At 45.9% G+C, this 13,165-nt stretch overlaps 1 protein-coding gene across 1 annotated transcript in view; it reads left to right on the forward strand.

Moving 5' to 3' along the window:
• Positions 1 to 3,676: 3,676 nt before the first annotated feature.
• Positions 3,677 to 13,165, forward strand: part of ITIH6 (inter-alpha-trypsin inhibitor heavy chain family member 6) — a 112,890-nt gene continuing 103,401 nt past the window's right edge. The window contains exon 1 of the mRNA XM_029607650.1: positions 3,677 to 3,865. Within this exon, the coding sequence (XP_029463510.1) occupies positions 3,755 to 3,865 (111 nt within the window). The 5' untranslated portion in view covers positions 3,677 to 3,754. The remainder of the gene's footprint in view (positions 3,866 to 13,165) is intronic.

The raw sequence follows: 13,165 nt of genomic DNA on the forward strand, positions 1-13,165 counted from the left end.
AGGTTTGTGAGTAGCTGGCAGAGAGGTAGTAGGTAGATATTAAAGAGAGTCGGGGATAGAGAGGAGCCCTGGGGAACACCTAGAGTAGATTTGAAGTTAGGAGATTCTTTATTGTTGATAGTGATCTTGGAGCTTCTATTATTGAGGAATGAGCTGAACCATTGGAGGGCGTATCCAGATAAACCAATGTCTGAGAGACGATTGAGGAGTATGCTATGGTTCACAGTATCAAACACCGTGGAGATGTCCAAGAGAACTAGCAGGAAAGAAATCCCTTTGTCTAGGCCCATGAGGATGTGGTTTGTTAGCGAGATGAGGAGGGTTTCAGTACTGGAAGACTTGCGGAAGCCATATTGGGAGGGGTATAAAATTTTGTGTTCCTCCAGGTAGTCCGAAAGCTGTGTATTCACCACCTTCTCGGTGAGTTTTGCCAGCAGCGGGAGGTTGGAAATGGGTCGGAAGTTGGAGAGCTCATTAGTGTCTCGGTTGGGTTTCTTCAAGAGAGGTTTAATCGATGCTATTTTAAGGTCATCCGGGTAAATTCCTTGGGCAAGGGAGCAGTTAATGATGTCGGCCAAAGATCTGGAGATGGTGCCTGGAATAAGGAGCAGAAGTTTTGTTGAGATGTGGTCCAACGGGTGGCTGGATGGTTTCAGCTTCTTGAGTGTTGATTCTATCTCCAGCGGGGTGGTGGGCTCGAAGGACTCTAGGGTAGCACTGGGGGAGCCTGTGGTGGTGAGGTTTAGAGCTAGTGGTGTTGGGTTAGTAGGGAGAAGCGCTAGAGTGTTTGCAATTTTATCCTGAAAGAAGAGTGCGAGTTCATTGGCTTTGGTTTGAGCCTGATCGTCGGGAATGGTAGGAGCAGAGGGTTTAGTAAGTTGAGATACATAGGAAAACAGGGCCCTAGCGTCGTATTGAATATCGTGGATTCTGCTGGCGTAATAGTCTTTTTTTGCTTGTAGGAGAGAAATCCTGTAAAGATGCATGTTTCGTTTGTAATCGGACAACGTTGTAGAGTTGGGGGACTTCCGCCAAGAGCCTTCCTTGTGTCGGAGGTCTTGCTTCATTCGATTAAGTTCCGGTGAGTACCAAGGTTGCTTCCTTTTTTGAGTCCAATTGATGGTTTTCATCTCTTTGGGGCAGAGTTTGTTGGCTATAGACTCGGTGATATTGCGCCAGGATAGAAGGGCTGAGTTGGGGTTAGAGGTGTCTAGATTGGGGAGTTCTTTGGAGAGATGCTTACTGAGAATATCGGAGGTACATTTTCTTCTGTGATGGATGGTGGAATGAGGTTGTGGTTGAGAGGGGTTTCCTCGAGTCTTAAGAGTAGCTGATATGAGTGAATGATCGGACCAGGGGACTGGGGTGCAGTCTGGAGTGTTAGTGTATGATAGGTGTGAGTTTAGGAAAATGAGGTCTAGTGTATGTCCAGCTTTATGGGTGGGTTTGTTGACTATTTGTTCAAAGCCCATTGCCTGGAGTATGGATAAGAATGTTTCGCAGTTGGAGGAGATCGGGGAGGCGTCGACATGTAGATTGAAGTCCCCCAAAATCATGGCAGGTGAATCCATGTTAATGTATTTAGCAATGGTTTCTATAAGGGGTGAGGCATCCGAGTCTATTGATCCCGGTGGAGCGTAGACTAGGATAATTTGAATGTGTTTTGATTTAAACAAACCGAGTTCTAATTTTTTGGAAGAGGTCTTGATAGGTTGCTGTCTGAGATTCAGTTCCTTCTTGGTTGCTAAAAGCAAACCTCCCCCTCTTTTTTTGGGTCTGGTAATTGAGAAGACGTCATAAAGGTGAATAGGTAACTGGTTTATCAGTACAGTGTCGGTGCTTTTTAACCAGGTTTCCGTAATAGCACATACATCTGGGTTGGATTCAAGCAGGTAATCATGCAGGATGTGCGTTTTCTTAGTGAGGGACTGAGCGTTGAAGAGGGTTAGAGAGAAAATCGTGAGTCCTAGTAGTTGGGTCAGGGGTGTGAGCATGATTGGGATGAGTGATCTTGTTGACTGATTCAAGGTCCGTTGTGAAAGTTTGGAGAGGTGTGAGTGGCGATGATAGATGATAGGAATGGGGTAGGATTGCATGCTACCTACTCAGATGGTGAGGAGAGGGTAGTGTGGAGGGTGGTGGTAGATGCTGGTCTGGCTGGATGGAGTTGCACAGGGTTACTGGTGATGCTGGATGGACGCTGGAGAGGCTGGAATGGGTGCTGGATGGATGCTGGAATGGATGCTAGATGGATGCTGGAGAGTCTTGATGGACGCTGGAGAGGCTGGAATGGACGCTGGAGAGGCTGGAATGGATGCTGGAGAGTCTTGATGGACACTGGAGAGGCTGGAATGGGTGCTGGATGGACACTGGAATGGGTGCTAGATGGATGCTGGAGAGTCTTGATGGACGCTGGAGAGGCTGGAATGGGTGCTGGATGGACGCTGGAATGGGTGCTAGATGGATGCTGGAGAGTCTTGATGGACGCTGGAGAGGCTGGAATGGGTGCTGGATGGACGCTGGAATGGATGCTGGAGAGTCTTGATGGACGCTGGAGAGGCTGGAATGGGTGCTGGATGGACGCTGGAATGGGTGCTAGATGGATGCTGAAGAGGTAGTCGGATAAGTTTTATCCAGCTAACTTACCTAGCTGGATATCTTTCAATAGCAACCTCATGGTGCCCAGGGAAACTATCTTGAACTTTTCCCTTAGAAACTTGTTCAATACGCTTAAGTCTGGGATAGAATGAAGGCCCCCCCCCCCCAATTTCTTTGAGATCAGGAAATATTTGGAGTAAAATCCTTGCCCTGTTTCTCTTGGTGGAACAGGCTCTACCATATTGGTCTCCAAGAGAGAAGAGAGCTCCCTTTGTAGCAGTTCCTGATGCCTGGACACTGACCAAGCAGATTTCGGTTGGCTATTTGGAGGAATGTCCAATAATTATAGTCTGTTCCCTTTTATTATTACGCTGAAGACCCAAGAGTCCAAAGTTATTCTGAGCCAATGGTTTATCTGGCACAGGTACTGGAAGCTCGGCTATGCTCTCTATGATCCAATAAAAACCCTATCCCAGGATTTGGCTGGGGTACTGGTTGTTACCGAGGGTGAGCACAAGGAGCCTGCCATTGACGAGACCAAGGGGGAGAAGGAAAACATCCTCTCGGCTGATAGAAATGCCTCCTCAGAGCTCCTATCAGATGACTGAGGAGGGTGAGGGTCTGGAGTGCTAATGGAGAAGACGTGAAGTGTCACACAGTGGTCCCTAATCTGAGCCACGGCTTCTTTGACCTTATCTCCAAAGAGATTCTCTCCATTGCAAAGCACAGCAGCAAGTTTTTTCTGGACATCTGGTTTGAGGAAGACTGTTACTATATGAGAGACTCTGACATTGTCAAAAGGCAACTGAATGTCTGTTACAGGGGACTCCCCTTGCAGTTATGAGTCCCGTGGCTGCATCTGGCTTTGTGGATTTGTATGAGGCTCTCAGCTCACATCACTGCCTCTTTAGAAGTCATGGTTAATGTAGACTTCCTTTACTGGCATTAGGGAAGGCAGAGGGAAAAGAGGGTATGGCACCTTTCCAGGCTCTCCTCCCAGCCCTGCACAATCAGGGGCTTGTGTCAGCGTGAATAAAGCTCCTATACACCACCACTCTGACTGCTCCCTCTGACGGTCTTCTCCGAGACTCCGCAGCCTGCATCAGCACAGCTTCCAGAGGGGCTGCTGGGGATACTCTCGAAGTGAGGGAACATCATGACAGCTTTGGAAAGGATTGCACTGAGCTTCCTTTTGCGTCTCCATCTTGTGTCCTGTCTTGCACTCAGCTCCCCACAAGCAGCAGCATTCCACAACCATGCGCTGCAGGTAAGTCACCTGAAAACCAGCTATTTAACAAGTGGTTTAACTGAGAGGGTGCAAAAAAAACAACTCTCATGAAGCCCTTATTACAATCAAGAAACTTTTCAAGGATAGAGATTGTGGGCAGACTTGGGGGTGGGGGGGGGGAGTGCACATGTCCAGGACTGCCATTGAAACAGTGGAGATGGACAAACTAACAGCACATTTAAACAGGGAAAGGTCAGGCAACATTGCTTAAGTAGATGGAGGAATTTTATGCAACAACTTCCTGCAATATTTAAGGGAACGATTTACAGGACTTTTAAAGGCTGAAATAATAGTCTTTGCTGAATCCTAATCTTAACACTGGAGCACCAAATATACCTTAAATAAGGACCAGAGGGGATGCTCTGTTTATATTCGGTGGTACGATACTATCTTTTGGGCTGTTTACACTATTAAAGATCACTTTCCAAAAATAAGATGTTTGAGTTAGCACTTTGTGTTCTGAGTTCCCCTTTATGGGAACTGGGGATGTTTACATTGTGTCTGATCCAAATTTCAGCAGCTGCTTTAAGCCTAAATTTGAGCCTACGTTCAGTCTCCGGAGAGGATCCCAGCAGGTGCAGGGATGAGGGGATGTGGGCAGTGGATGGGGCGGAGGAAAAGACATGGGGATGGGGAGAAAGGTCAAGACAGAAGCAGGCTCTGCTGTGTAACTGAGGTGCTGGCTCAGGAGGAGTAGGAGTGTCAATCAGTGGAAACTTGGCGGTGTAAATTCCAGGCAGCTCTCTTCTTTTGGCTGTAATCCCTCTCTGATAGCTCTCCTTACTTTTCCTGATGTTGCCTGGACTGAGTGAAGGGAGGCAGAAGGTTTGATGGCCCAGGTTTATGCAGGAGCTACAGCCTGCACATGTTGCTTTTATAGTCCTGGCTCCTTCTTTCGCACGGGACACGCACAAGGAGAAAGGAGAACACTCTCCTCTTTAACGCCAGTTGATGTCACCAAGAAAAACTGGATTGCTCTTCCTTTTACTGGAGGTGGATAATGTAGTTTAGTCTAATAATTCTCTATAATCACCTTTCCAAAAATAAAATCAAAACAGCGTACAAATGAATATTCACATTAAAACACAAGAATAATAGAATGTAAATCAAAACAAAAGAATTTACAGCAGCAGAAACAATCTATCTATTGTGAGCATGTCTACGTCTGCTGAACATGTAATTTCTCCTCAGCGCTAGGAGGGCAGACTTCTCAGTTTAGTTCCACTTTTGGGTAGTAGGGCGTTCGGCACAAGGGATACTTATTTGGGGGAGGAAGAAGGGATGAGGAAAGATTTAGTTTTAGCAAGGGGAAGTCTTGTCTTACCAATCTTTTAGATGTTTTTGAAGGTGTAAATAAACAGGTGGATAAATGTGAGCCTTTTGATGTAATGCATTTGGATATTCAGAAAACATTTAACAATGTGGGAAAAAAGCACAGAAAAAAAAATCCTAACTACAGGTGCACGATGCTGGATTCTGCATGACCCAGGAAAAGGACATTGGAGTCTTTGTGGGCAATATATTAAAATTATTAGCTCATTGTGTGATGGCACTGTCAAAAAAGCAAATAGGAATGATCCAAAAAGGCATGGAAAATATCATATTGCCTCTGTATCAAGCTATGGTATGACCACACCTTGGGTATTGTGTGCAGTTCTGGTCGCGCCATTACTGGCTCTGTGTTGAGCTGGTTCCAGTCTTGTGTCTCAAATAGATAGCAACAAGCCCATATTAATGGGCTATGCTCTGACTATGTTCTCCATGCACTCTGGTGCCCCACAGGATCTGTATTACAGAGAGTTCATACTTCTTTTTGCACTACATTCGTCATCTTAAACCTTTTCTTGATTAAGACCTTAACTCACTATCTCATTTTATTATGACTTGACTACTGTAATGCCTTCTTTCATGGTTTGACATCGATTCAAATGAGGAGATTACAAACAGTGCAGAATATTGCAGCCAAATTAATTTTTGGAAAAAAGAAATATGATCACATAACCCTTTTACTGTTTGAACAACATTGGCTTCCAATATATGTTAGACTTTAATTTAAAGTAGGATGTCTGACTTTCAAGGCTCTGCGATGGAGAACTCCATCATACCTATCTAGCCTGATCATGCCTTACAAACCAGGTCGCTTATTGCATTCTTCTCAGCAACAATTGCTTATTTTACCTTCTCTGAGAGAAATTAGGTTAGAGAGGTCTTTTTTTTTTTCTTTTCTTGCCCCCAGCCTTTGGAATTCTCTTCCTTTGGATCTACATTTAGAAAAAAGTTATTTGAAATTCAGAAAAGGTCTAAAAACTGTTTTCATGCAAGCTTTTCCAGCCAGCTAATTTGTTTTAGATGTGATTTATTTGCCTTTTTTGGGTTTTATCTTTTTTTTTTACTCATTTCATTATATATTTATTTATTGGCATTAATTATTATTGAGGATTGTGATTATGTATGATTTATTTCCTTCTTATTGTATCTTTTAAATATTTTAGTTGATCTCTTTCTGTTTTAGTTTTAATGATGTATGAAATATTTTTGGTTTTAATCAAATGATGTATGATCAGTTATTCTATTTTTTTCTTTTATTGATGTATTAATTATGTTGCGCCGGAGGTGGACCCTTGGGCAGAGGTAAGGTTGACGTTACCCGTAGGAGGGATCCTACGTGTCCCCACGTAGGATCCCTCCTACGTGGGGATCCTACGTGGGGACAGCAGTCAGCAGTCGGAGTGGGCTGAAGGATGGAGGCCGGCTGGCGCTTCACCAATACCAGCCCTCATTCCCCGCGGGTTGAGCCTTTGGGTACTGGGGCCGGCTGGACTTAGGAGGGCCTCCATATGTCGTCGTCGATGGAAAGGCAGAGAGGTCAACCCAGAGGCAGCAACAGTGAAATGGAGGAGTCTGTACTGGATGAGGCAAAGTCCCGGAGACCCGGGCGCCAATAGAACCAAAGTCAGACAGGGGGCGCCCGAGCAAGAACAGGCTGAAGCCTGAATAGGCCAAGTCCAGGATGTAGACTGAATAGGCATCGTAGAGCAAGCTGGAGTCAGGGTCGGCGGCAATCAGGAAGTGGTGGCAAGACAAGGCTGAGGTCTAGACAAGGAGAGAGATCGTAGCATAGTCAGACAATGCAGAGGTCCGAGCTTGGAGAGAGTTAATAGTGTGGTCAGGCAATGCAGAGGTCTGGACTTGGAGAGAGTCAATGGCGTAGTCAGGCAATGCAGAGGTCCGGGCTTGGAGAGAGTCAATAGTGTAGTCAGGCAATGCAGAGGTCCGGGCTTGGAGAGAGTCAATAGCGTAGTCAGGCAATGCAGAGGTCCGGGCTTGGAGAGAGTCAATAGCGTGGTCAGGCAATGCAGAGATCCAGGCTTGGAGAGAGTCAACAGCGTAGTCAGGCAATGCAGAGGTCCGAGCTTGGAGAGAGTCAATAGCGTAGTCAGGCAATGCTGTTATGGTTATTGATGTTTGGGTGGATCCTTGGACACCCGTGAGCAGCTGACCACGCTCACGGGTGGCAGTCCCGTGAGGGACCACGGTGTCAGGCTAGACTCTGGACACACAAACACAGATTTGAATCTTTATTTAAACAGTTTTGGAAACCACCAGAGGTAGTGAGTAGTAGATATTGAGCCTGGCTGGGCGAGTATCCCACAGGACACTGGAACAGCGAATCCTCTGCTTGGCTGTGCTGTAGTGGAAAGAGTTATGAATACACTGTGAGAAACATACAGAGTCCCAGGTAGAATAGGAGAAGCTCCAAGACAGGGAGAGCAGGCCCTCGAGGAGCAAATACCTGATCCCTTAGAGTAGAGAGACTCAGTGGTATTGTACTCACACAGCGGTTCCACTAGACGAGAGGTCTGGCACTGAAACAGAGGGCAGGCCCTCGAGGAGCGAGTACCTGGTTCCAGGGAAGCAGTACTGTGGAATAAATGGTAGTTGTACTCACAGATGGAAACTGTTAGTGAAGTCTTCCAAGTAGAAAGGGTTGTAGATGCAGGCAGTGACTCAGGGAACATGGGCCCTCAAGGAGCGAGTACCGGTTTCCTGATAGCACCTGTAAGAAGCAGGAGGCCCCCGAGGAGCGGGTATGCAATAAGAGTTCCAGATAACGCTAACGTGGCAGAGTAGCTTCGGTACGGAGAGCAAATCCCATCCATAGTGTTCCGGGAGTTGCTAACTCGATTAGCTAGAAAAAGTAGTAGGCTTAAATATCCAGGCAGCGTGACATCATCTCAGGGGGACGCCCCTGAGGTTCACGGCAACGAGGAAATAAAGATGAGGGCGGTGAGCACGCGCGCACCGTATGGTACCTGGGAGGAGCATGGCGGGAAGCAGCACCAAAGCCGGTCCGGGGACGCTGGAGAGGACGGCAGACAGACGCCGCAGCAACAGTAGTCCGAGGTGAGCGGGAAGAACCGCAAGAAGAGTGAGGTAGACGGGGCGAAGCCGTCGCAGACCTATGGTCGCAACAAATGCAGAGATCCAGGCTTGGAGAAAGTCAATTGCATGGTCAGGCAATGCAGAGATCCAGGCTTAGAGAGAGTCAATAGCGTGGTCAAGCAATGCAGAGATCCAGGCTTGCAGAGAGTCAATGGCGTAGTCAGGCAATGCAGAGGTCCGAGCTTGGAGAGAATTAATAGCGTAGTCAGGCAATGCAGAGGTCCGGGCTTGGAAAGAGTCAATGGCATAGTCAGGCAATGCAGAGGTCGTGTCCGAGAAGGCAATCCAATGGTAAATTAAGAATCAGGAATGCAGGAACAAAGGCGAACAAGAACAGGAATCAGCGAGGATCAGGAACCAGGAGAATCACCAGGAGGCAACGAGTACACGACCAGCATGGAGACCTGTTGCAAAGGCAATCATTGGAAGCGGATCCCGGCCTTAAGTACCGGAGCTCCGATGAAGTCATCATCTGGGGCAGCAGTCAAGTTCCCGCGGCGGGCCCTTCATAAGAGTCAGTGATGCGTGCATACACGCCTAGGGAGGGGCACGGTGCTGGATGGTAGCGTATCTCTGTGGGCCACGCAGAGAGGCCCGACAAGGAACACAGAAATCCGTAGCTGAAGCTGAGGCACCGGGGGCAGCCCGAGGACGGAGCCGGCAGTCTACTGCCGCCAGGGAAGAGGAACCAGGCACTGGATTCGTCTGAGAGAGGTGAGGGAACCAGGCCGCGGATCTGCCGTGACCAGCACGCATATCTGCCGCGACCGGCATGCGTTACAGTACCCCCCTCTTGGAGGTCTCAGTTTGCCTGGATGGGCACGATGAAATTGCAGGAGGAGGTTTTTATCCAAGATGTTAAGAGGTGGTTCCCACGAATTCTCTTCGGGGCCGTAACCCTCCCAGGAAAGGAGGTATTCCCACTGGCGGCCCCTATGGCGAACATCAAGGACTTCATGGACCTTGTAGAAACATATAAATGACGGCAGAAGAAGACCAAATGGCCCATCCAGTCTGCCCAGCAAATTTCGCACTTTTTTTTTCTCAAACTTATCTGTTACTCTTGGCTCTTAGTAACCTTTTGGTTCTATTTCCCTTCCACCCCTACCATTAATGTAGAGAGCAGTGTTGGAACTGCATCTAAGTGAAATATCTAGCTTAATTAGTTAGGGGTAGTAACTGCCACAATAAACAAGCTACACCCATGCTTATTTGTTTACCCAGACTATGTAATTCAGTCCTTGTTGGTTGTTGTCTGTATATAGATCCACTTTTCTTCATTCCCCCTGCCGTTGAAGCAGAGAGTTATGCTGGATATGCATTGAAAGTGAAGTATCAGACTTTCTCTCCTGCTGTTGAAGCAGAGAGCTATGCTGGATATGCGTGACGTATCAGACTTTCTCCCCTGCCGTTGAAGCAGAGAGCTATGCTGGATATGCGTGAAGTATCAGTCTTTCTCCCCTGCCGTTGAAGCAGAGAGCTATGCTGGATATGCATTGAAAGTGAAGTATCAGGCTTATTTGGTTTGGGATAGTAACTGCCGTAACAAGCAAGCTACTCCCCGCTTTTTTGTGAATGCAAATCCTTTTTTCCACATTTCCTCTTGCCGTTGAAGCTTAGAGCAATGTTGGAGTCTTAGAGCAATGTTGGAGTCGCATTAACTGCGTGTATGTTTATTGAATAAGGGTATTATCTCCAGGTAGTAGCCGTCATTCCCGTGAGCCACCCACTCTTCATCCACGTCCTCTAGACTTTATGGATCCACAGTGTTTATCCCACGCCCCTTTGAAGGTAGTGTTGGTCTTCGCAACTAGCGGAGGTGGTTTGGGAGCCTTTTGTGAAGGCCAAGATAAAACTACTGGCTTCAGAAATGATACGTGAAACGTATTATGGATTCCCAATGTTAGAGGCAACCGAAGCTGGTATGTAACTGGTCCAACACGACAAATGAATGGAAAAGGTCCAATGTAACTCGGTGCAAACCTTTGGGAAGGTACCTTAAGCGGAATATACTGTGTGCTTAACCAGACTTTCTGGCCAGGAAGGGGCCGAGTGTCGATGGATGACCGCAGAATTCTTGGCCTGGGATGCAGCCTGGCGCGGAGGAAGGATTTTAAGGAGCGATCATACGCTCAGCTTGTCGATTGGCCTGCAGATGTAACACTGTTGTTAAACGATGTTGATGCCAAATTTATTGCAAAGAGTGCGCCAGTATTGGGCAACAAATTGTGGACCCCTATCGGAGACAATGTCCTTGGGCAAGCCGTGTAGCTGAAATATATGGAGAAAAACCAGGTGTGCCAATTCGGGAGCAGATGGTAGGCACGGTAGTGGAACAAAATGGGCCATTTTAGAAAACCTATCTATGGTAACCCATATAACTGTGTGACCCTTAGATGGTAAGTCCACAATGAAATCCTGGAGAGATGCATCCACGGTTCCTCGGGAGCTGGAAGTGGCTGGAACAAACTCCATGGTCGACTGACTGGGGCTTTCTGTTGAGCGCAAATATTGCAGGAATTGATGTATGCTTTAGCATCAGAGACCATAGAGGGCCACCAGAAGAATTGCTGGAGCAACGCTAGGGGTCGCGCTCTCCATGGGTGACCAGCGAACTTAGAATTATATGCCCACCGGAGGACCCAGTCAGGTGTTTCCACTCTATGGGGTATTCTGGAGAGAGGACAGATTCTATTGAGTCCAATGATTGTACAACAAATATTTCTTTACACTAGTATTTTGTTTTATATGTCACATTAATTACTTGAATCATATATCAATGTATGGTTTATATATGATTGAACCACTGAATTATATTTTATAATATAGCTGATCATGATTTATTATTTTTAAATAGACATAGATATACATTTGATCTTATTTGGACCACCATCTGAATACTGCTCTGTGACCAACAAGGTATCTTTTATATTCATTATTGAAAATATTTTTGTATTGTTGAAATTGTTTGTAGTTCTTCTTAAGCAGTTTTTCTCCTTTTTTAAGATGAAATTCCATTGTCCATTGTCACTCTGATAGAATTTACATAGTTTTTATTTATTCATAAATCCTTTTGAATTATGTATTTATTTGTTCATGATTATTTATGTTTTTAATTTTTATGCTTTTAACATGATGTATGAGTTATTAAACACCTATATATGTTTGTTTGTAGCCCCTGAGGCAGCCACCATTGGTGGCGAAACTCGGCCATGTTTATAAGAATTTTACGTCTCCTTGATTAAACGTTGAAAAGGACTATCTTGTGGCATCCATTTCTTTGTTTTTTTCCTCATGAAACAAACAATGCAAGGGAATAGAGCAGCCGTTTCATTATCAAGAGAGGAAATGGGCCGTGCATATTAAATATTTCTTTTAATCTCCAAGAATGCTGAAAAACCGCCAGCAGGAGGAAATATTTTGATTAATATTATTCTTACACTTTTGGGTTTTTGTTTGTTGTGCAATTAAAATATGACTTTCTGAGAACAAACATCCTGAATTTAGCTAAGACAGAACTGTTGTTATTAAGAATCTGTTACTCTACCTTTAAACGTGTTGACTGGTTGACTGATGACCAGGAACTTAAAATAGTTTCCCACACAAAATGTCTCAGTCTTACTCTTGATTCAAATCTGTCTGTCACTTACAAGCAAAGGCTGTGGTTAAAAGGGGTTTTTATAAACTACAACTTCTTCGTAGTATTAAACCACTTTTAGATTCTAATGATTTTAGAGTTGTTGACCAGATATTGATTTTACCTGTGTTTGACTACTGCAATGCACTATATTTAGGTTTGCCGAATGTTGTAATTAATGCTCTGCAACTGCTGTAAAATGCTGCCGCTTGGTTGATTTCAGGGTGGTCAATTTGTGAACATATTTCACCTGTTCTGGTTGATCTGTATTGGCTCCCTGTGCATGCAAGAATTAAATATATAGTTACAGTACCAGTACATAAACTGCTTTCTCAGAATCCACCATCTGGATGTGATACATTACTAAAAAGATATTGTTCTAATAGAGCTTTACGCTCCTTTCAGAAATACCAAGCATCCGTCAAGCTTGTTTGAAGGTTACCCAGAATTGTAATTTCTCAGTTGCTGCACCCAATGTATAGAATAATTTACCAGAAACACTTAAGGTTTACTACATGTCTAAAACCTTTTGTTGTGATTCCAGGTGCTGCATGGCCTCCCCTCCACCAGAGGACCCCAGTGAGCTCTGGCTCCTGTCCTCAGCCTGTGCTTCAGCCTCTGTGCCAGCAGGGGACCTCCAGGAACTCTCTTCCCTGACTATCCCAGCCTCCCTTGCCTGCATCACACCCAGACTCCAGCCCTTCTTAATCCGGTCTGTCCTTCCCCTTAGTACTTCGGCATTGAGTTCTTCTTGGCTCTCTGCTCTAGCCACCTCTGCCTTGCGGTTTTTTCAAGCCATTCCTAGCTGTGTCTCGTGGCTTCCAGGCCTTTTGACTTCAGCTTTGTTTTGCCCTATCTCCTGGCCTCCAGGCTTTATGACCCCAGCTTGCCTTTGTCTTGCCTTGTGGACATCCAGCCTTTTGTTCCAAGCCTTGCTCTGTGGCCTAGGGCCTTCTGTTTCCTTCCTTGCCTTGTAGCCTACACTAAGCCTCTTTTTTCTCCCAGCCTAGCCTAAGACTCCCAGGTCTCTTCTATGGTACTAGGCCTCTCTCTGTACCAGCCTAGCCTTGAGACTCCCAGGTCTCTTCTATGATACTAGGCTTCTCTCTGTTCCCTGACCCGGCTTAGCCCTGAGGCTTCCAGGTCTCTTCTATGTTACTAGGCCTCTCTCTGTTCCAAGACCTGGCCTAGCCTTGAGA

The sequence above is a fragment of the Rhinatrema bivittatum genome, chromosome 1 (assembly GCF_901001135.1).
Source record: "Rhinatrema bivittatum chromosome 1, aRhiBiv1.1, whole genome shotgun sequence".
Taxonomy (NCBI): domain Eukaryota; kingdom Metazoa; phylum Chordata; class Amphibia; order Gymnophiona; family Rhinatrematidae; genus Rhinatrema; species Rhinatrema bivittatum.